This window comes from Xyrauchen texanus, chromosome 20 (assembly GCF_025860055.1).
Source record: "Xyrauchen texanus isolate HMW12.3.18 chromosome 20, RBS_HiC_50CHRs, whole genome shotgun sequence".
NCBI lineage: Eukaryota > Metazoa > Chordata > Actinopteri > Cypriniformes > Catostomidae > Xyrauchen > Xyrauchen texanus.
In genome coordinates this window covers 39,912,633-39,934,984 of record NC_068295.1, presented here as the reverse complement: position 1 = coordinate 39,934,984, position 22,352 = coordinate 39,912,633, and the positions used below count along the sequence as shown (strand labels likewise).

The 22,352-nt window shown below is 40.8% G+C and overlaps 1 protein-coding gene across 1 annotated transcript in view; it reads right to left on the bottom strand.

The window, feature by feature from the left end:
• pcsk2 (proprotein convertase subtilisin/kexin type 2) overlaps nt 1-21,972 on the bottom strand; it is a 114,357-nt gene extending 92,385 nt beyond the window's left edge. Inside the window, exons 1-2 of the mRNA XM_052151637.1 lie at nt 21,481-21,972; nt 19,492-19,596 (exon numbers count right to left, since the gene is read on the bottom strand). Coding sequence (XP_052007597.1) covers nt 19,492-19,596; nt 21,481-21,663 — 288 coding nt within the window. The 5' untranslated portion in view covers nt 21,664-21,972. The remainder of the gene's footprint in view (nt 1-19,491; nt 19,597-21,480) is intronic.
• Between the last annotated feature and the right edge of the window lie 380 nt (nt 21,973-22,352).

Sequence of the window (22,352 nt, the reverse complement as noted above, 5' to 3'; positions counted from 1 at the left end):
AGTTTTAATTTTACTGATTTAAGTCTTGTTTTTAACTCAAATCCTTAACATAATGTAACACTGCACTGATGACAGTCTTCATTTGTAATGAATTATATATAATATACTTTGCTTCCATCAAGTTCCAAGTAAAAAGAGAAAATAATCAAATGAATTTGAGTAGCTTTTTGAGTATAATTTGAGAAAATGTAATTAATTCAATGTATTATCCACAATTATGCATTAGGCTTTGTTATTTAAAATATAATAACCATTCAATAATAACCATTAAACTCAATTGTAACATATTTTATGGATGTTTCTGAAACTTCAGGCAATTATTATTATTTATTTTTTTTGTTAAATGAAGTCTTATTAAAAATGACTTTTGCAAGGCCTGCATAATTTATTTGTGGTGTTTTTTTTTAATGCATTTTATGTACAGATTTAACTGTTTTAGCCTTGTCCCAGACCCAGACTTTCAATAATAAACTATGAAAATCCATTACAAACAATAACAAATCTAATGTAATAAATTACACAAATAATCAAATCTATTATATACAACTATGCAAATTCTTACATGTTTAAAACTATGCTATCCTAATTGAGAGTGAAATAAACAAACTATTTCAATATTTATTGTGTGAAAATTATTTTTATCTATTTAAAAACATAAATAGTTGTCATTTTCAATCAAGCTGTAATTTTGCCTGATTAAGCAACATGTGTGAAATTGTTATTTAATTGTGTGTATTGAGAACACATAAAATGTTATCTATGAAATTTGCTTAGAAAGACAAATGAGTCTGGCATTTTATTTAAAAAAAACCTTTAAAAATGCCATTTCTATTATGGTCAATTGTACAACAGAATTCTATTAAACACAATACAGAATTTTTAAATGTGTTGAAAATGACACTAGTGGAAATAGCTATGACTTTCAAAAAAATGACCAAAATGGCATACATCTCCATGCTTGTACAATCACTGCATGTGGTTCTTTCTGCAAAAGAAAAAATATTTATTAACTGTACAGTACCTGGCACTAGATTCAAGGACATAATAATTGAGTTGTAAGAACTTGAGCTGAAAAGGGGGAAAGTGACAGGTACAAGAACTGTAGTCTTTGAATTAAATTGGCTTCATGGATTTATGAGATGATACTGTTGATCGCAGAGACCTTGAATCCCATAATTTGCAGATGGCACTGAAATATTTCTACACTACATCAGTTTTGAATAATACATTACATTTCAATGTCTAATTTAAATATTACACATGATTCCAAAAGACTTTGAAGCATTATACAAATCTTTTTGTAAAGTTTAGTGACAGTCATTGATTTGGGGAACAGAATAATGGTGACACCTTCAAACATATGTTCTACTGATTTCAGTTAATCCTGCATGCTCTTCTCTTGTGCTTCTCAGCTCTTTGTGTGTGGTGTTTTCTGTTGGAATGTACGGATAACAGTCTGTCTTATCTCCTTTCATCTGGCACACATGTGACTCAGATGTTGCTGCTTCTCAAAATGGCACAGTATGCTTAATATGCATAATACCATGATTTTTTTTTCGGATCAAGATATTCTTATTAATGAAAATCCCAAGCTTTGATTTAGAACTCCATATTGAATAATATTCTCCAGTTTTAGCCCAAGCAACAAATGAGAATTATACAAGCAAAAGTGATCAATCAAAGGGAAATAACAATATGAGTATAGTGCTACCATACCAAATTTCCATTTGGCCTTATTTGTCTACCTTGGGTCTTTAGTGATCCAGGACCATATTCCACCTGCTTTACATTATCCAATTTTGGGGGTTATGCACCCAAATTGTTTTCCTCAACCTTTGTAATGACTAGTGAATAAATTGCAATAAATATGACAGGATATCCGATTGCTGCCGGCACGCTGCTCGAGTTTGTTAGTCAGGCTGACGAAGAAGGTTAATGAGTTAGAGACATCTGAACACTAATGGAGGTCAGTGAGAAAGACAAGTCAGTAGATACTGTTTCTGATGAGGTTAGAACAGTGAGCAACACACTCACACTTTTTTTCTGGCTGTAGAGCCCCCACAGCAGGGCATTTGTGCGACGTCTCAGCGGCATTCTCACTCAGCAAAGCGACACCACTCTCCTGTTCCTGTTACAAGTTTCCAGTCAATTCTCCCCACACAATGATGCACCCACTGATAATAATGTTATACGAGCCTTGGTTTTAGGAGATTCTGTTGAAAGGAACGTGGAAATAGAGACTCCGGCCACTATTGTTAAATGCATTTCCTCTGCCAGAGCAACTTAACACAAAAGTGCTGGCTAATGCTAAATGTAGTTTTTCTAAAATTGTTACTCATGTCGGCACTAACGATGTTCGGCTTTGCCAGTCAGAGATCACTAAAGATAATGTTAAAGAGGTGTGTGAACTTGCAAAAAATATGTCAGACACTGTAATATGCTCTGGCCCCTCCCTGCATGAGGTTTATAGTAGATTAGTATCACCGAATGGCTGGATGTCCGAGTGGTGTCCGGAGAATAGCATAGGATTTATAGACATTTAGAAGAGTTTTTGGGGTAAAACTGACCTGATAAAAATAGATGGACTCCATCCCACCAGGGAAAGTGTCACTCTCCTCTCTAGTAATTTGGCTCATAGTCTTAATAGTGACAGTATCTGACAAACTGGGGCCCAGGTCAGGAAGCAGACAAACTGGCTAATCCAAACGTCTGCTAGCTACATTGAGACGTTACACAGGTCACATAAAAAACAACACATAGAGACAGTATCACCTAGATATCACATAGAAACTGTGTCTGTTCCCTGTAATACCAAACACAAACTCCTCACTAAATTGTTTAGAAAAATGTTTTTAAGGTAAACTTGAAAAAAAAAATAGAAGATAAACATTATATGAAGTTAGGGATACTAAACAATAGATTTCTTTTAACCAAAGCACTAATTGTAAATTAAATTATTACAGATAGTTTGGATGCTCTCTGTTTGACTGAAACCTGGTTTAAACAGGATTAACATATTAGTTTAAATGAATCTACTCCCCCAGGTTATTGTTATAAACACGAGCCTCACCTGAAGTGATGGGAATGAGGTGTTTCTGCAATTTACAGTGAAGTTTTTGGTGTTAATCAGAGGACAGGATATAAGTTTACGTCTTTTGAACTAATAATGCTTAATGTGACAACGTCAGTTACAATTAAAAAAATCTCTGTCGTCTTTTGCTCTTGCTACAGTATATAAATCACCTGGGCCATATTATGATTTTCTTGGTGAATTTGCAAATTTTCTATCAGATCTAGTAGTTACTGTGGATAGAGCTTTAATTGTTGATGACTTCAACATTCACATAGATAATGAAAATGACACATTAGGATTAACATTTATCAATATTCTAAACTCTCTTGGAGTCAGTCAATATGTGACAGGACCAACTCATCATTAGATTTAATTCTGTCATATGACATTGATATTGATACTATAGAAATTCTGCTGCAGACGGGTGACATCTCAGATCATTACCTCATCTCTTGTATGCTATGTTCAGCTATGGTTACTCAATCTACACCAAACTCACATTCAGGTAGAACTATTCTTTCGACCACTAAAGATATCTTCACTAATAATCTTCCAGATTTATCTCATAACAGTAAGCCAAACAATCTAGAAGAACTTGAGGTAATATCAGAAAATATAAATACAGTCTTCTCTAGCACTCTTAATAGTGTTGCCCCCTTCGATGAAAGAAAATTAAAGAAAAAAGCCCTGCACCATGGTACAATTATCACACTCAAGCTCTCAAGAGAGCAGTTCGGAAAATGGAGCGCAAGTGGAAGAATATAAAATTAGAGGTGTTTAGGTCCTATTTTGAAGACTGCTACCACTTTGTCTGTGTAAGCGAGGAATTGTCAAATCAAACAAAAGTCAAGTATGGAGTGCCACAGGAATCAGTTTTAGGGCCTCTGCTTTTTTCCTTATATATTCTTCCCCTGGAACATATCTGCCTCTGCCAACACATGACCCGACTCAGGCCGGGGTGCCATCTGGCCAGCCCAGTACACCTCCTCCCCATTTCTGGAGAGGAAGTCCGCAACAGCCATCTGTGCCCCCAGCCTGTGGACCACCTCAAACTAAAATGGCTAAAGAGTCAGATACCATCGGGTGATCCGCACGTTGGTATTTTTCCTGCAATGAAGCCACTGGAGTGGGACTTGGTCCTAACAGAGGGTGAAAGCCCGTCCCAGGATGTTGTACCGAATGGTGAGGACCCCCCACTAGATGGCCTGACACTCCTTTTCAATGGAGCTTCTGGCTGATGTACAGCACTGGGTGTTCCTCCCCCTTAGCCACCTGGGACAACACAGCTCCCAACCCCCTGTCTGACCTGTCGGTCTGTAAAACAAAAGGGAGGGCAAAATCAGGAGAATTTAACAATGGTCCACTACAAAGCGCAGCTTACACCTGCATAAACGCCTGTTGGCATGGCTTCATCCACTGGACTGGGTCTGGGGCTCATCTTATTTTTGCAGCCTGGCAACCTCTGTGAGTTGGGGCAGTGATAGGTGGTCTCCAAAAGTGACCAGGGGGATTTGATCTGATTTTAAGTTCACTCTGAGCTCCTCCCTATTGGGAACCACCATTTTCAATATCACCACCTCCCTCCATGGTTTTAGGAGGTTGAGGTGGTATATCTGACATGCCCCGCCCCATCTGTTTGCTTAACCTCATAGTCAAGTTTCCAGACTCACTGTGTAACCTCAAAGGGCCCTTGCCACAAAGTAATTTGGAGCTCAATGTGGGGAGTAATAACAGTACTTTATCTCCTGGTGCAAATTGTCATAGTCGAGTGCCCCATAATACAGTAGGCTTTGCCGTTCTTGAGCCTTGAGCAAATTCTACTGTTGGCCCAAAGTGTGGAGTTTTGCTACCAGGTAAAGAACGTATTGAATTTCATTCTTACTAGTTGAAGGTCCCTCCCCCAATTCTCATGTAGGATGTCTAGCATGCCATGTGGCCGACACCCATATAGAAGTTCGAATGGGGAAATTACCATAGAGGCTTTTGGGACCTCTCAAACTGTGAATAATAGGGGTTCGAGCCACTTAACCCAGTTTTTAGCATCGTCGTGAACAATCTTATAAATCATAATTTTCAGAGTCTGATTAAATCGTTCAACCAAGTGTCCAATTGAGGGTGAAACATGTCACCTATATTCTATGCTTTTGCCATTTAAATTGAATAATGACGGACACTAGGGGGTAATCATGAATATCCCCATGCACACACATCACCTTCACCCTGTGACTAGCACTCAAAGCCTTGTCTTGAATCAGGCATTGACGGATGGAGGTTTAGTTACAACCCAAACCCAAATCCACCAAAAGCCTGGTATGTATCCCCCTTAAAACTCACAGCTATGTGGTACACCCCCATTCAATCAGGCATTTTGGGGACCCGGGCAAACGCCTCCACCTCCATCACTGGAGATTGGTCCTGGAAATAATTCTCAGGCTACCCACAGCTCCAGCGAACCAGCCCAGACATCACCAACCTGGGAGTGAGAGCAGAGAGGGAGGTTGTGCAGTCCCCGAAGCAGGAGAGCCGATTTGGGAGGGGGAACTCCTCGTTTCCGGGGAGGTGGAACAGGATGGGAGGAAGGGGAGGGAAGAGATTGAGGGGAGACAGGGGAGAGAAGAGAGTGAGTGGAGACAGGGGGGAGAGACTAAAAAGGATCCCAGGGCTCGCAGGCTCCCAAATACACCTCTGCCAGCTGAATGGCCATGTGGAGCAACGCCGGGTGGTGGCACTGGACCCACACCGCCATCCCTCTCGGAAACCGAGCAATAAACTGATCCAGTACCACCAGGTTGATCACAGTCCCGACGTTGCATTGCTCAGCCAGCAACCACCTCTGTCAGGCATCCTGGAGCTGCTGGGCGAAGGCAAATGGGCGAATGTGCTTGCCGAGGTTCAGCGAGGAGTCAAACGTTGGCACTGATCTGGTGTGCTGCTGACCTGGCTTTCTTTAAATCGGCATACCCCAGTATGTTCTCTGCTTAAAACTGCTGCGCCGCAAGTTGGGCCTCCCCAGACAACAGTGGTAACAAGCAGACCGCCCACTGGGTGTTTGGCCAACCGCATACCCCCACCATCCACTAAAAGAGCTCCAGGAAGGCATCTGGATTGTCTTGGGGCCCCATCTTGATGAGCGGAACATGGGGTGGTGTGGTCACGGGGTCCGGGGTCTCCTCCAGGGGCAGCAAACTCCAGAGCACCTACCGGTCCTCCACTTGGGCCTGGAGGAGCACAATGAGTAGTTGCTCCTGCTCTGTGCTAAGCTCGAGGATGGCCTGATGCTGTGACTGGTGGATGCTGGTGAGGGTCTTGAACACATCCTCCAGAGGTGAGGTATCCATGGCAGTGTTCTTCCCCCTTGCTCCCAGGTTTCAGCACCAATGTAACAAGTTCGAAGTGAAGCTGCAAGAAGGAAGTGAGAGACGGCAAAATCCCCCCAAAAAAGGTATTTTATTTTACAATAAATCAAACTCGCTTTTCAGCTTCACATTGAATGCACATATGAAGACTTCTGCATGCGTCTCTCTTCCTCCACTGGAGTGGAGTCACTCTTAAATGAAAAACAGCTGTTAGAGACAATCATTGACAGGTAATGTTCCTTACCGTTCTCATCTCACGATCTCAATGTCAATTCGCAAGCCAGCGCTCGACCACACCCCCAACACCACAATTATCCTTGCAATAAAAATCACAGTGAGGTTTGGCAGTTTTCTACTTGTAGTAAAGTATTGCATGTATGTGATATTTTTCTACAAGCTTAGTCCAAATGAAATGCTGAACCTCACTGAGATTTTTTATGCCAGAATAATACAACAGGTTCTGTGAAATATATTTTAACACTCGGTCGATGGACGTGCCGGCGCATCCTGCAGGATTTTTTCATCATTACAGCGGAAACATCATTACAGCCACGGGCAGAGCGCGCTATTCATACGCTAATGTGCTGAGGAGATCAATGCAAATGGTACACGCCCCTGACTGTGTCTTAAAAACAACAAGTTTGTTCACTTTTCAGCGTGTTTGAAAGACATCACAATACACAAGTGAGAAAACTCCTGGATAGTGACGAAGAGTTCACATTTTCCTCAGAAGAAGAGCAGGACTCCAATGAACGTTTGTATTTTGAAGACAGACTTGATCCAGCAGAGGATATCATTTCGGACGAGTAATTCATTTAGTTTTAATTAGTTGACATGCTTTTTTATATAAACATGTACATATTTTACTAGTGGGACTGTTTCCTGACTTGCCAGCCAGGATTCAGAGTGTTGACATTTGAAATATGTCCTAATAAGCAAGTTTTAGTTACATTTAAATGCTGTTTTTGCTAAAGCAGGTATTTACATTGTATGCTGTGTGATATAAATATGATATGTAATATGATATAAAAATAATATGAATGTTTAGATTATATTTTAACTAGTATTTATGCTGTCTCATTATTATCAACAAAGCTTGTGCTTGCAAATATGTGTTCAGGTTAAATTAGTAAAATGCACTTTAAATATGCCCATATTAGAAAATCACCATCTTATCATGATTTCTGAAGGATCATGTGACACTGAAGACTGCAGTAATGATGCTGAAAATTCATTTTTGATCAAAAATTGCATTTTACAATATATTCAAATAGAAAACTGTTCTTATAAATTGTAAAAATAGTTCAAAATATCACTGATTTTATTGTATTTTGGATCAAATAAATGCAGCCTTGGTGAGCAGAAGAGACTACTTTTAAACTGTAATGTAGGTCTAAAATTAAGTAAAGTCTTTATGTAAAGAAAATATATAGTAAGATTACTTAAAACTTGATTTGATCATTAAGTCTCCTCACATTCATTCTCTTTCTGTCACATTCCTCATTGATGGGCCCAGGGTAGGGGTCTTTTGTCTCCTCAGGTGTGAATTACAATCAATATTCATGATCATTCACGCCTCCTCGCATATGACCTTTCTAACATTAAAAGTGTCTTACAAAAGTTCAATTGCTATATTGTTTTGTATGAATGAGTGATCAGGGTGGTTTTCACATCATTTTGTAGCAAAAACTCTAGGCTACAAGATCAAGTTCTCAAAAGGCTTGAGGACAAATGTTTAGTATGTGTTACTTGGCCTTATTTCAATGACTTTAAAAATTTAGTTTTTTTCAAAAACCATGAATAAACGTTATTTTCTCAAAAAAACAAACATGTACACACATGTTGCTCACATATTATTATAGCCCAGTTTGTGCTGAATACAGTGTTATCAGACTTTAGCCATTAATATGTTTTTAAGCAACTGAAAAAAGCATAAATGTCAAGGCATGTCAAAATTCTCCAGGGCCCAAAACACCCTCAGACCCCAGAGTGTTAAACAATGTACATTAAGACAAAACACCAGATATATCATATCATATTTAATGTTTATATATAATATATAATATTTAATATTTATATTATTTACATAAATATTCTAACAAGAAAGTTTTTACAGCTTATACAGTATATTATTATTTACCATATATTTTCATTAAATTAATTGTTTTTGCATGAGATGAGTAAAAGAGCACAGCACCTGTGTATATCTCATATCTCAGCTCTTATCTCGTTGGTCAGTCAGTATTCATCACAGTCCAAATGGGAAAAAAATATTACTGCTCCATTTAAAAAAAATATTTGCAGCGAACGATTTTTCAGTACTGGTGTGAATAGCTGCCTAGGAATCCATTGTTCCTATTCAAAAGCTCGTTCAGAACGAACATTTGCACCGAAATATCGGACTTGGTGTAAATAGAACTTTAGTACTAGATTTGCTTTCCAAAATGAAAGACCAGTGCTTGCAGGGCAACAAAAGTCAGTGGAGTCTTTTCATAGGAAAAAGTCAATTAACATAGAAGCAGTTACACATTTCATGTTCAGATCAACATGAAATCAAAATTCAGCCTATTCACTTTTTACATGCACGTTCCTGGTCTTATTGTGCATCATTTTCAGTGGATATTATTATTGCTTGTCTTTGTATTATCTTTCATAAAGATTTAATACATTTTCTTGTATACTTAGTAATACATCACATTACGGAAATAAAATGGGGTTAGTGTAATGTTGACTTTAATGCATGGTTTAGTCACCATAACTGAGGATGATGTTACACAACATCTACAAAGGCCAGCAAGGCAGAGCAGAGTCCAAATTAGTGGTGGGAAGTTCGGATCATTTTACTGACTCGGATCTTTGAGTCTCGTTCAGCAAAATGAACGAATCTTTTTTCGAGTCATTTCGTTCATTTCAGCAGAATATAATTAAATGTCATGTTAAATAGCCCAAAACATCAAGTAGTCTACTTACGAAAATGTTGATTCAATTTGAAATAAATAAATAAAAATAAACTATAGGGTAATGCAGCCAAAGCCAATTTATAAGAAACCGAAATGTTAATTTATTAATTGGGTCTTAAGTTTAAGCTATTGCAGTTAGTTCACCTCACCTCCTTTTTCTCCGCCTCTTGTGTCATCGGGTTCGAACTTCAAAACGTTAAAAATACTTAGTTGTCGATGTCGACTCGTCAGTGTCTGTGTGTGGGCCGTGTGGTGTGACACAGCAGCCAATGCACTCACTGACTGCATGCACATGCAGCATACCGGTCCGGATCCGGAAAGATAAATGATTAGTCCAAGTCTCGACTCTCGAGTCTTCGGGTTTGGGTTCGGCCGGGTCCGAGTCTTTCGTTCTTCCTGTCAGTCCCATAGAGACTATGCTGTCATATAAACGTGTGTGTGTGTGTGTGTGTATATATATATATATATATATATATATATATATATATATATATATATATATATATATATATATCCTAATAACAATAATAATAATAAAAACTAAAAACATATTAACAATAAAAAAAGAGATGGACAGGGACAATAATAAGATGGACCTTTTTTTATTTTTCAGATGATGTTTATTGTACATATATTTTAATAATTGTATGTTAATTCCCAACATATAAAACAATGTACATTCAGACGCAGTCAATAATACGAATCTAATGTTTTATTTGATGCGAGATACCAGCTGTCACGTGACAAAAGAACGAAGGACTCAGACTCGAAAGATGAACTAATCATTTCTGTCTCTGCATAGTGCTATGGGTTTGTGAGTCTGACTTGAAGAACGAACGACTCGAAACCGAAGAGACGAACTAATCATTTCTCTTTCCGGTACTGACAGCATAGTCTCTATGGGACTGACAGGAAGAACGAAAGACTCGGACCCGGCCGAAACCGAACCAGACGAACTAATCATTTCTCTTTCCGGTACTGACAGCAGCATAGTCTCTATGGGACTGACAGGAAGAACGAAAGACTCGGACCCGGCCGAACCCGAAGACTCGCGAAAGATGAACTAATCATTTATGACTTCATGTACCTTATGCGATGTTGCGCGCATGCGCGGTCAACACAAAATGAACGAATCACTCTCTGAGACAACTCGGTAGTCCCGAGTCATATTAAAGATTCGTTCAAAATGAACGAATCGTTCATGAACGACACATCACTAGTCCAAATGAAGAGCAGAGCAAATATAAACAATGCCTCAGTATAAATAACCTGAGAGTAGAGTGTGAATTAGAAGAGCAAAAAAACAAGAAACAGATCAATGCTCAGCACTTTGAGAACACTTGAGCTGAAATGATTTGGGAAACAGAGAATCCCCCTTTCATCATTCTGTATTGATTGTGAAGTCCTTCCAGTATCATTCTGAAAGCTATTGGCTTGTGTATGAATGAGCAGCTAAAGCAAGACACATTTGTACCAAGAGGTTCATCATCCACAGCTAAAGCACATAACAGAATGGAGATGTGTGTCATGATGTCCAGATGATGTATGGATACAATATTGCTAAAATCCCATTAATAGGGAATGATTCTGGATTGTCATATGATAAATAACATTTTCCTGGACCCTTTGAGAAAAAAAACTGTTTGATGTACTATGAAAACATATTGCAACTTTCAGAACTCAAAACGTATTCCTTAGCCCAAAAAGAGCTTTTTTTAAACTTAGCTGCATGAATAACTCCTTCTGAAATCCTTGGGTGTCTGACATGAGCAACCAGAAATATTTACATATGACCACACATATTTACACATTAATCAGATGATCAGACACTTCAGAAGAACAAAAGATAAAATGTGGCTGTCTAACAAACCTTGTGCTGTTTCTAGCTGTGTGTAGCACCTGATACTCTGCAGCTCCTTCTGAAGAATCTCAACATTAGAAACAAGTGGCTGAAGTTTATTATTAGTGAGATTCCAGATCATTTTAGTCTGATCTGAACAGTTTAAGTGACAAAATTCAGTGTGGATTTTTTCATTAATCTGTCCCAATGTAATGCAGGCTATTTTTGAAGGATGGGGCAATTAAACTATATTTGACTCGACAGCAAACCTTTAGCTCGCAAGTAAGTGCAGCAAATGTGCTGTTTATCATTTGACATGCGACAGCTTTACATAAGAATCTTAAAACATAGCCCTTAAATGGTCATGAAAAACTAAAATAAGACCATTTGGTGGCAAAAAATACTAACATTATAAGTCAATGATAAGCCAATTTATTAATCAAATTTATATACTGTATGTTGCATATCAATATGTATATTGATTAAATATTGACAAATAATTATACACTGATGAGCCAAAACATTACAGGTGAAGCGGATAACTTTGATTATCTCCTAACAAGACCACATGTCAAGGTCTGGGTAGATTAGATGGTAAGTGAACAATCAGTTATTGTAGTCAACATGTTGAATGCAGGAGAAATGGGCAGGAGTAAACACCTGAGCGACTTTGACAAGGGCCAAATTGTTATGGTCAGATGACTGGGTCAGAGCATCTCCGAAACGGCAAGGCTTGTGTGTTGCTTGCGATTAGCAGTGGTGAGTACCAATCGACAGTGGTCTGAGGAGACACAAATCATACATCAGAGACAGGGTGTCTGGTGTTGGGTGCTCAAAGCTCATCGATGTACGAGGGCAACGAAGGCTATCCCATCTGGTCCATACTGACAGAATGTCTACTTTGGCACAAGTCACAGAAAATGTTAACGACTGGTCCACAGCGTTTCCACCTCACAACTTGAAGGATCTACTGGTAATGTCTTGGTTGCAGATACCACAGGACATGTTCAGGGGTCTTGTAGAGTCCATGCCTCGAAAGGTTGGTACTCTTTTGGCGGCACGCGGAGAATCAACAGCATATTAGGCATATTAGGTCATAATGTTTTGGCTCATCATATATACAGTGGGTACGGAAAGTATTCAGACCCCCTTACATTTTTCACTCTTTGTTATATTGCAGCCATTGGCTAAAATCATTTAAGTTCATTTTTTTTCCTCATTATTGTACACACAGCTCTCCATATTGACAGAAAAACACAGAATTGTTGACATTTTTGCACATTTATTAAAAAAGAAAAACTGAAATATCACATGGTCCAAAGTATTCAGACCCTTTGCTGTGACACTAATATATTTAACTCAGGTGCTGTCCATTTCTTCTGATCATCCTTGAGATGGTTCTACACCTTCAATTGAGTCCAGCTGTGTTTGATTATACTGATTGGACTTGATTAGGAAAGCCACACACCTGTCTATATAAGACCTTACAGCTCACAGTGCATGTCAGAGCAAATGAGAATCATGAGGTCAAAGGAACTGCCTGAAGAGCTCAGAGACAGAATTGTGGCAAGGCACAGATCTGGCCAAGGTTACAAAAAAAATTCTGCTGCCCTTAAGGTTCATAAGAGCACAGTGGCCTCCATAATCCTTAAATGGAAGACATTTGGGACAACCAGAACCCTTCCTAGAGCTGGCCGTCCGGCCAAACTGAGCTATCGGGGGAGAAGAGCCTTGGTGAGAGAGGTAAAGAAGAACCAAAAGAACACTGTGGCTGAGCTCCAGAGATGCAGTCGGGAGATGGGAGAAAGTTGTCCAGAAAGTCAACCATCACTGCAGCCATCCACCAGTCGGGGCTTTATGGCAGAGTGGCCCGACGGAAGCCTCTCCTCAGTGCAAGACACCTGAAGGACTCCAAGATGGTCTTAAATAAGATTCTCTGGTCTGATGAGACCAAGATAGAACTTTTTGGCCTTAATTCTAAGTGGTATGTGTGGAGAAAACCAGGCACTGCTCATCACCTGTCCAATACAGTCTCAACAGTGAAGCATGGTGGTGGCAGCATCATGCTGTGGGGGTGTTTTTCAGCTGCAGGGACAGGACGACTGGTTGCAATCGAGGGAAAGATGAATGCGGCCAAGTACAGGGATATCCTGGACGAAAACCTTCTCCAGAGTGCTCTGGACCACAGACTGGGCCAAAGGTTCACCTTCCAACAAGACAATGACCCTAAGCACACTGCTAAAATAACGAAGGAGTGGCTTCACAACCATATATATATATATATATATATATTTGTGTATATATATACACTGTATATTTATAAAAGAAATAATTGATTAGACAATACTAAAAGAGGCATTAAAAGTCAATATATTGGTTATTTCCATATTATTGAACATAAGCAGGGTTCCCGCTCTTTTCAATGCAACATTTTTCAGTACATTTCCAGGATATTTTATGTGCCCAACGGATGTAATATTTAAGAAAAAAACACACGAGAGGTCTTGATGTATAGTGTGGTTATTGGATGTTTGTTTTTTCTGAATTCCAGGATGAGTGTGAACCTGATAAATCTATGACTGGCCTACAGCCCACAGCAATCCATTTAGCAATGTGTCAGTCTGCCTGAGGTAGACGTATTATAAGGACTTTTCTTTCTTATTTTTTTATTGAGAAAAGTACAAAATATATAGAAAAAAAAGAATAAAAAGAGAAGGAAAAAAGAGGCTTTTCTAAGGGTGCGTATATCACACACTTTGGTTGCATCGCATCACAAACAGCATCTTTATGATGCCGTGTCAACGTCTCGAGACGCTTGCATTCAGAATTGTGCTCCACCCAGCTGTGTTTAAACGCAAGAATGTGTCCTCATCTTGTGTTTGCAGTCAGTTAGTGTGGTTCTGTCACGTTCCTCTGTTGTCTGCCCTGTGTCTCACTAGTCTATTGTTAAAGAACTACACTTCCCAGTATCCACCTGTCATCATCACTACCATTTTGTTCATTGTTCTCACCTGTGTCCAATTTAGTCATCACTCCCTGTGTATTTAAGCCCTGCTTCTTGTTTTCTCCTTGTCTGTCGTTGTATGTTGTCAAGCCTGGAATGTTTCTCCTGCCCGAATTTACTCGTTTATGTTTGTTTCCCCATCGAGGGTTTTTCCTTTGTGTTTTGCCTGTTTACCTTTTTAATAAAAGTCTGCATTTGGATCCGCATCTCCTCGCTGCCTCATTCGTTACAGAACGACAGACCCAAACAATGGATCTAGCGGCTTTTTCAATGAGCTGGCCCAAGCAGATCTGTTGATCCGCGAATACACTTGCTTTTTTGTCGCCGTGACCAGCATTGGCGGATGGAGTGAGGAAGCGCTGAAAGCGACGTACCGAGTCGGCCTGCCTACGCCTGGAATTGAGGATTACACCTGGCGGGAGTACGTCAATCTAATCATGTCGACGTTCGCAGCTGACGAACCTCCCCTCTCGATCCCGGGTGTGCTCTCCACGGGAATCAACACCTCCACGCTGCCAGCTTGGTCCACTCCAGAGCCGGTGTGCCCAGCTTCCTCTGCTCCTGCGCCAGTGCGCTCAACCTCGTCAGCCCGAAGCAGGAGGAGGAGGAGGGCAGAAGCTTCTGCTCGCTACTCCACGCCTTCCACGGCCAGCGAGCCAGAGCCCTCGTCAGCTATGGTCAGCGAGCCAGAGCCCTCGCCTGCCCCGGTCTGCGAGCCAGAGCCCTCGCCTGCCCCGGTCTGCGAGCCAGAGCCCTCGCCTGCCCCGGTCTGCGAGCCAGAGCCCTCGCCTGCCCCGGTCAGCGAGCCAGAGCCCTCGCCTGCCCCGGTCTGCGAGCCAGAGCCCTCGTCAGTCACGGTCAGCGAACCCAAGCCAACGCATACCACGGTCATCTAGCCAGAGCCTGTCGCCTCAGAGGTCAGTGAGCCAGTGCCTGTAGCCTCCGACGTCAGTGAGCCAGCGCTTGTAGCCTCCGACGTCAGTCAGCCAGCGCCTGTAGCCTCCGACGTCAGTGAGCCAGCGCCTGTAGCCTCGACCGCCCCTGAGCCAGCGCCTGTAGCCTCGACCGTCCCTGAGCCAGCACCTGTGGTCTTGTCCATCCCAGTGCCAGTAGCCATGACCGTCCAAGAGCCAGCGCCAGTAGCCATGACCGTCCAAGAGCCAGCACCAGTAGCCATGACCGTCCAAGAGCCAGCACCCCCGAGCCTCCCAGGGCTCCTCCTTCCGAGCTTTCCAGAGCTCTGCCTTCCGAGCTTCCTGAGCTTTCCAGAGCTCTGCCTTCCGAGCTTCCTGAGCTTTCCAGAGCTCTGCCTTCCGAGCTTCCTGAGCTTTCCAGAGCTCTGCCTTCCGAGCTTTCCAGAGCTCCGCCTTCCGAGCTTTCCAGAGCTCCACCTTCCGAGCTTTCTAGAGCTCCACCTTCCGAGCCTCCCGAGCTTTCCAGAGCTCTGCCTTCCAAGCTTTCCAGAGCTTCGCCTCTCAAGCCTCTCGAGCCTCCCAGGGCTCCGCCTCTCAAGTCTCCCGAGCCTCCCAGGGCTCCTCTCGAGCCTCCCAGTGCTCCACCTCTCAAGTCTCTCGAGCCTTCTAGGGCTCCGCCCCTCCAGTCTCTCGAGCCTCCCAGGGCTCCACCCCTCCAGTCTCTTGAGCCTTCCAGGGCTCCGCCTCTCAAGCCTTCCAGGGCTCCGCCTCTCAAGTCTCCCGAGCCACCCAGGGCTCCTCCTCCCAAGCCTCCTAGGACTCCGCCTCCCAGGGCTCCATCTCTCAAGTCTCTCGAGTCTGCCAGGGCTCCTCCTCCCGAGATTCCCAGGGCTCCGCCTCTCGAGCCTCCCTCTGCTCTGCCTCCAGAGCCTCCTGCGGCTCCGCCCCCTCAGCCTCCCGAGCTTTCCATGGTTCCTCCTCCCTTGGCTCTGCCTCCTGAGCCTCCCACGGCTCCACTCCCTGAGGCCTCTGAGCCTCCCTCAGCTCCGCCTCCCGGGCCTCCTGCGGCTCTGCCTCCCGAGCCTCCTACGGCTCTGCCTCCCGAGCCTCCTACGGCTCTGCCTCCCGAGCCTCCTACGGCTCCGCCTCCCGTGCCTCCTACGGCTCTGCTCCAAGAGACTCCAGAGCTTTCTAGGGCTCCGCCCACTGAGCTTCCTATGGCTCCGCCCACTGAGCCTCCTACGGCTCCGCCCCCTGATCCTCCTACGGCTCCGCCTCCAGAGCCACCCGAGCCTCCTATGGCTCCGCCTCCCGAGCCTCCTACGGCTCCACCTCCCGAGCCTCCTACGGCTCTGCTCCCAGAGACTCCAGAGCTTTCTAGGGCTCTGCCTCCCGAGCCTCCTACGACTCTGCTCCCAGAGACTTCTGAGCTTTCTGGGGCTCCGCCTCTTGAGCCTCCTACGGCTCGGCTCCCAGAGCCTCCCGAGCCTCCTGACCGGTTTTTCCTTTGTGTTTTGCCTGTTTACCTTTTTAATAGAAGTCTGCATTTGGATCCACGTCTCCTCGCTGCCTCATTCGTTACAGGTTCAGCCTGATCTCATGAAAAATTTAGCAAAATTACATTCATTGAATTATATTGAATTAAATTAATTTAATGTATTGAAATTTCGAAGTGAAATTTGAAGGGGGTTAAAAGCAAGTAAAATTTTCTCCCAAAAAGTTTACGTTTGTAGGGTTAATGCTCTATGGAGTTTTAAACTCATGAGACCCCCATGCAACTGCTGTATGCATTTTCCATTTCCCTTTATGATTTGTAACCACTGTAATATTTTTACTAAGAAGTGAATGTCCACTGTGTAATTTTAAATAACATTCATCATTTTCATCAAATTGTTTATTATGTTTCCAGGAGTGTTGGATTTTCATGTTTTTGAGACGTTACAGACATTACAGCTGATTTTCTGTAAAGCTGAATAAATAATTCATATTCAAATTAATGTCCATCATCATCCAATCACTGCCAACCATGTTAAAATAAAATGTTGCATTATAAAATTGGTATCAGAACAGCACGAATTGCACCTTATTTTCATCATAACTCCATATAAAGCCTCTGAAGGCTAACATTTTCAGCTTTTGGATGAACTCATTTATTCTCATGTGAAAATGCAGAGTTGGGAAAATTCAAGGAAATCGACGGCATGTTGTATCACGTGACTTGATGAGGCAGAAGTTAACCCTTTAAATGACAGTCTAGAGTCTTGTGAACAGCATTCAGTCTGTTTTTATTCATTTAAATAATGCTTTCTGTATAGCAAAGCCAAAATACAACATCCACACATGTGGACGTGGGGTCGCATGAGGTTAAATTAAGAAAACCTACCACCATACCCTAAAACTTTATCCAAAATCTAACCAATAATGTCATAAAAACAAATGTGTTTTGTAGTTTCAAAAAAACAAAACCGACTTCCCTTCCTTTAATCCTACATCAAAACCTACCAATAGTGTCATAAAACCAAATGTGAGATGAGCTTGTGGGCTTTTGGACGAAGGAGCGAGGAAATGAGGATGCACAATTTAAGAAACAAGAAGAACCCCTGGTCTCATGGAACCACATTAATACATATAACGTTGTTATACGTGCCTCGTTCTATGTATCGCTGCACATTTCTGGTGAAATAAACACTCTTGACAGATGCACTCGGTAACTTTTGTCAGGTGCACATCTTGAACTTTCACTGACACTTGGCGGCTTGGATGCAGAATCATTTAAAATCAATAGATTTCCCACATATATTGCAAAATTACAATTCATGTCTTTAGTAGTTAAACATTTTTGTATGAGGAAGAATAATTCATGTGAATCCTGCTGCTGATGTGATGTGTTAGCCAGAATGTCAGAAACCAACATTGACTTCATATCATTTTTAATATCTTTGTCAATGATATCTGCAGGTTAACATGTATGTGATGGTTTTTACGGGGGTTTGTAAATATCCTATGCCCTTGGATGAGTTAACAAGCTCTAGGCAGAACAATGTTTCAGTGAGGTTTAGCCCTGCAGAACAGATTAATAAATAATTCAACTTGTGAAAACCACAATTGAAACATTAATAGCTATTTTGTTATTAAAAGGGCAGAAACTGAAAATATCCTCTCGTATCTTAAAATATAAAGTAGGTAAATTAGAGGATTCCATCTTACAGATTGAAACTTTAGATCTTTTATATAAAAAAAACAAAAGGTTTATTTACAGCAGAATATTTTTTATAATCAGGCAGTCTCAGCTAATACAAACTATCTATCTACGTGGGATAGGAACCCAGGTCACCCACACCACTGACGCAACGTGCATCCAGTCAAGCCACAAAGGAACATAAATGCAATGAGTCGGCGTAATGTCACCCAATCCCAGGGAACCGTAACATTCAGAAACAACATGCCGACTTATCTTGTGATTATGTTGCATAAAAAAACAAAACAAACTGTGGTTGCTTGCTTTACATTTTGCTCGGATGGTTTCTTCTAGTCTAAGTAGGTGCTTCTTTGCCAGAATAAGCCAATATTGGACCATGTCGATAATTAAAATTTGATTACACAACACTAATGGTCAAGTGTCTTTTCCATTTATTACAGCCTGATCTCATGAAAATTAAGTGAATGTGGCAACATTTTTGTAAAGTTATATAACTTGCATTATTACTTGTATCATGGCTGTTCCGAGGTTAAATGTCCACTGTGTCCACTGTGTGGTGCTAAAAGTGTGTTAAATTTTTTCCTATACAGATGTGGTTAAGGTTAATGCTCTATGGAGTTTTAAATCAACATCTAATAAACCTACCTCCCTACCCTAAACCCTAATCCTAAACCTATTCGATAGTGTCATAAAACCAAATATGAGTCGAAAACGCAATTGCTGAAGCAACCACGTCATTTTGTGATGCGTCTATGACACTTTCGGCTCACGTGTCAACTAACGTGCTCTTCAGAACTCGTACCCTAGTCTTTTTCATCGTAAGTGCAACACTCTATGAGTTGAGCTGCCGCACAATTTAAGTGCAATTGCTTGTAGATAGTAGTTGGTTATGCAATGCAAATGTTAAAATATAGCCTTACAATCATGAACTATAGTTAAAGTGCTTTGATGTCTTAAGATAGCACTGTGTGAGGTACTGGGTGAAAAGTAAGTAAAGAAAGTATTTATGAACAATACAAGTTGATATTGATGGGTTAACCTTATAACTTGGTACAAACAAAGGATCTAACATCAGATTAGCCATTGTTTTCTAATTGCTGGGCTAGTTTCTATGGGAATAGCATGCTGAGTGTATTTGGTTTTACCCGATGATCCTTTGCCAGGCGATGGTGTTGGTGAATGCTGCGTTTGCTCCTTATCTTAGGGATGTTCCGTGGGTAGAAATGAAAAAGCCCCTCACCAAAGGGAAGCTGAAATTAAACACACTTCTATTAGGTCTGAGGACAGTAGTCTATGGACCCTTAAGTTTAGAATATGAATTGACTGAAGGAAAAATAAACAAATGTACATGCATGTTTTCCTCTAGTATAAGTTATTTAATGTAATGTTAATGTTTCTCATGCATTTAATTCATTTGAGGTCATAATTCCGAGTCTCTGGGTGTGCAGTAACACTTCATCTCCCTGTCTCATTCATGTAAATCAATATTCTGAAGGAAACATTTTGTGCATTGTTATAGCTTTAAAATGTTCAAAAATTTGCTTAGAAGCTGTTTGTGCTTGTAATATCAACAATACAAAAATGTTAGATTAGGTCAAATGTTTATGGTTCAAGAATATTGAATAGTCGGTGATAATTGTCAAAATAAAAATCGAAAGTAACATAATGCTGCCACAAAAGAAACCCCAAACTAATTGACGATAAATCCAGTGTGTCCTCCCAGTGCAAAGACAGTAGGGAATTACATAATTCAAAAGAGCGTATCTCTTAGCCCAGACAATGAGGGGGGGAGGGCATGTTATTGTGTCGAAAGGTGATATTCGAATGCACAACCACACACAAACCTCTGTTCCACACCAATGAATGCTGCAGCACTAATGTTTTGACATTTGACAATGCTGATTTGTCAGGCTAATCAGCTCTGAATGCAATAAATGGCCTGTTATGGAGATGGAATATATAAACATTGGGATGTCAGATGCAAGACAAGCTTGCAATTTATACTAGAGTAATTCCTAGCCATTTTCTCATTGCTGATGCCTCCTGGTAAGACTAAGTAAATATCAAAATGTCAAACCCTGCTATTCGATGCAGCAATTCAGAGGCATTAATTCTTAGTTTTTATTGGGGGTTTTTCTCTCACATAACAAACAAACATTATGTGATTCATCTCTATTTGTGTTCCATTTTAAAAATCTTATACCACATATTAATGTTACCATGAATGTTGCTCTTATTATTATCTGTCATAATTGTAGATCTCCAATCATTAATTCCATTGGAACACTATTTAAAAATCTTAAAGCAATGTATAAAGTATTCCTATTGGAATTTCTATCATTTGAACCAATCCTAAAGGATTCTCATGGGATTTATTATAAATTATCCAAGAATCAAATATATAATCCTACTGGATATACAGAAATGAATATTCGTTCCCCCATAAATCCTAAACCACATACTGTTCCAATGAATTTTGCTCTTATAATTAGCAGTCATGATTGTAGATCTCCAATCAGATTCCATTAGATCCCTATTAAAAAATCTTAAAGCAACGTGTAAAGTATTCCTATTGGAATTTCCTTAATTTGAACCAATCCCAAGAGATCCTCATAGAATTAAATTCAAAATACTCCAAGAATCAAATAAGACCCAATACTGGATACACAGAAATTCCTATTTTGTTTTTGTTAGTTTTTTTTTGCACAAGGATCTTATATTTGATTCTTAGAGGACTGTTCAAAGTGATTCTTATTTGATCCCATTTCCATTAACAAAAATAGTTCATGAGGGAATTCCATACACATTCCTTTCAGATTTTTGAATAGGAAAAATATCCAATTAGTACAGTAGTAGAGCCAAATGTTCCGAATTGCCTTATGCAACTTATGTAACCTAAGGCCAAACAACATTTCAACAATATTTATCTAACACTTACTGTAGTTATAGTTATTTTGGTGCTCAGTACAAGAACATTTTGTGCTCAAATGAATATGACTAAAACGCATGACTCTATAGTATTGTATAATTATAAAAAATAAAAAATAAAACTGACTTTAAATAAAAATGCATGCATCAAATGGACAGTATTAACCAATATTTGCTGTGCATACTCCATGATCACAGTTGCTTACCTTCCTTGCACTTCCAAAGCCGTGCTCCAGGGCAAGTTCATGAGCATCTTCATTTGCCTCCTCATGCAACTGGACCAGAAAATGATTTGTAAAGATGACCTCCTCGTCTGCTGCAGCTATAAGCACAAATGCATTAACCAGTATAAGAGCCGCCGCTGTCCCATCTCTAAATAATCCAAGCATCGTGTGCTTGTTATTTCGCCGTTCAGTGTGTGAGTGAATGTTCTCAAACGGAGATTGCTCTGAATGCTGGACCACTTCACCAGGGCTCGACAGGACACATTTCTTCAGTCATCGGTGGATGAGGTGTGGGGAGTCGGACCGTTCGTCGTTCGAGTTGAGGGTTTGTGTATGGGACCGAATATGCATTTTCAGCCTCCCTTTAATCTATAATTCATCGGCACAAACGTGCGGATCTCTTCCATGTGACGTTCCGTGGACAGATGCCCAATAAGCTGAGGCGGGTGTGGCTGATAACTGCCGCCCTCCCCTCAGTAGGCTACTAGTGGATGAGGGAATTGTACTTTCAGCACCCTGGAGAATTCCTCCATTCGACAGTCTTGTTACTAGTTCACCCAGCTCGTGTTCCGTGTTCAAAGCCAGTTAAGCTTTATCGACAGCATCTGTGGCACGTTACCTCAGAAATAAGGCTCATTTAGACTCGTCCCTCAGTTTGTAAAAACAAGCAAAAAGCGCGGGAATGCAATCCCCAGGCATACGATTATATTACAGCTCTTTTAGTATTCAATAAGTTAAAAAGATATAGGCTACAATACCGTTCAAAAGTTTAGGGTCACTTACTCATTATTTAATTATTTATTTATTCACATTTTAGAATAATAGTAAAGTCATCACAACTGGAATAACAGAAA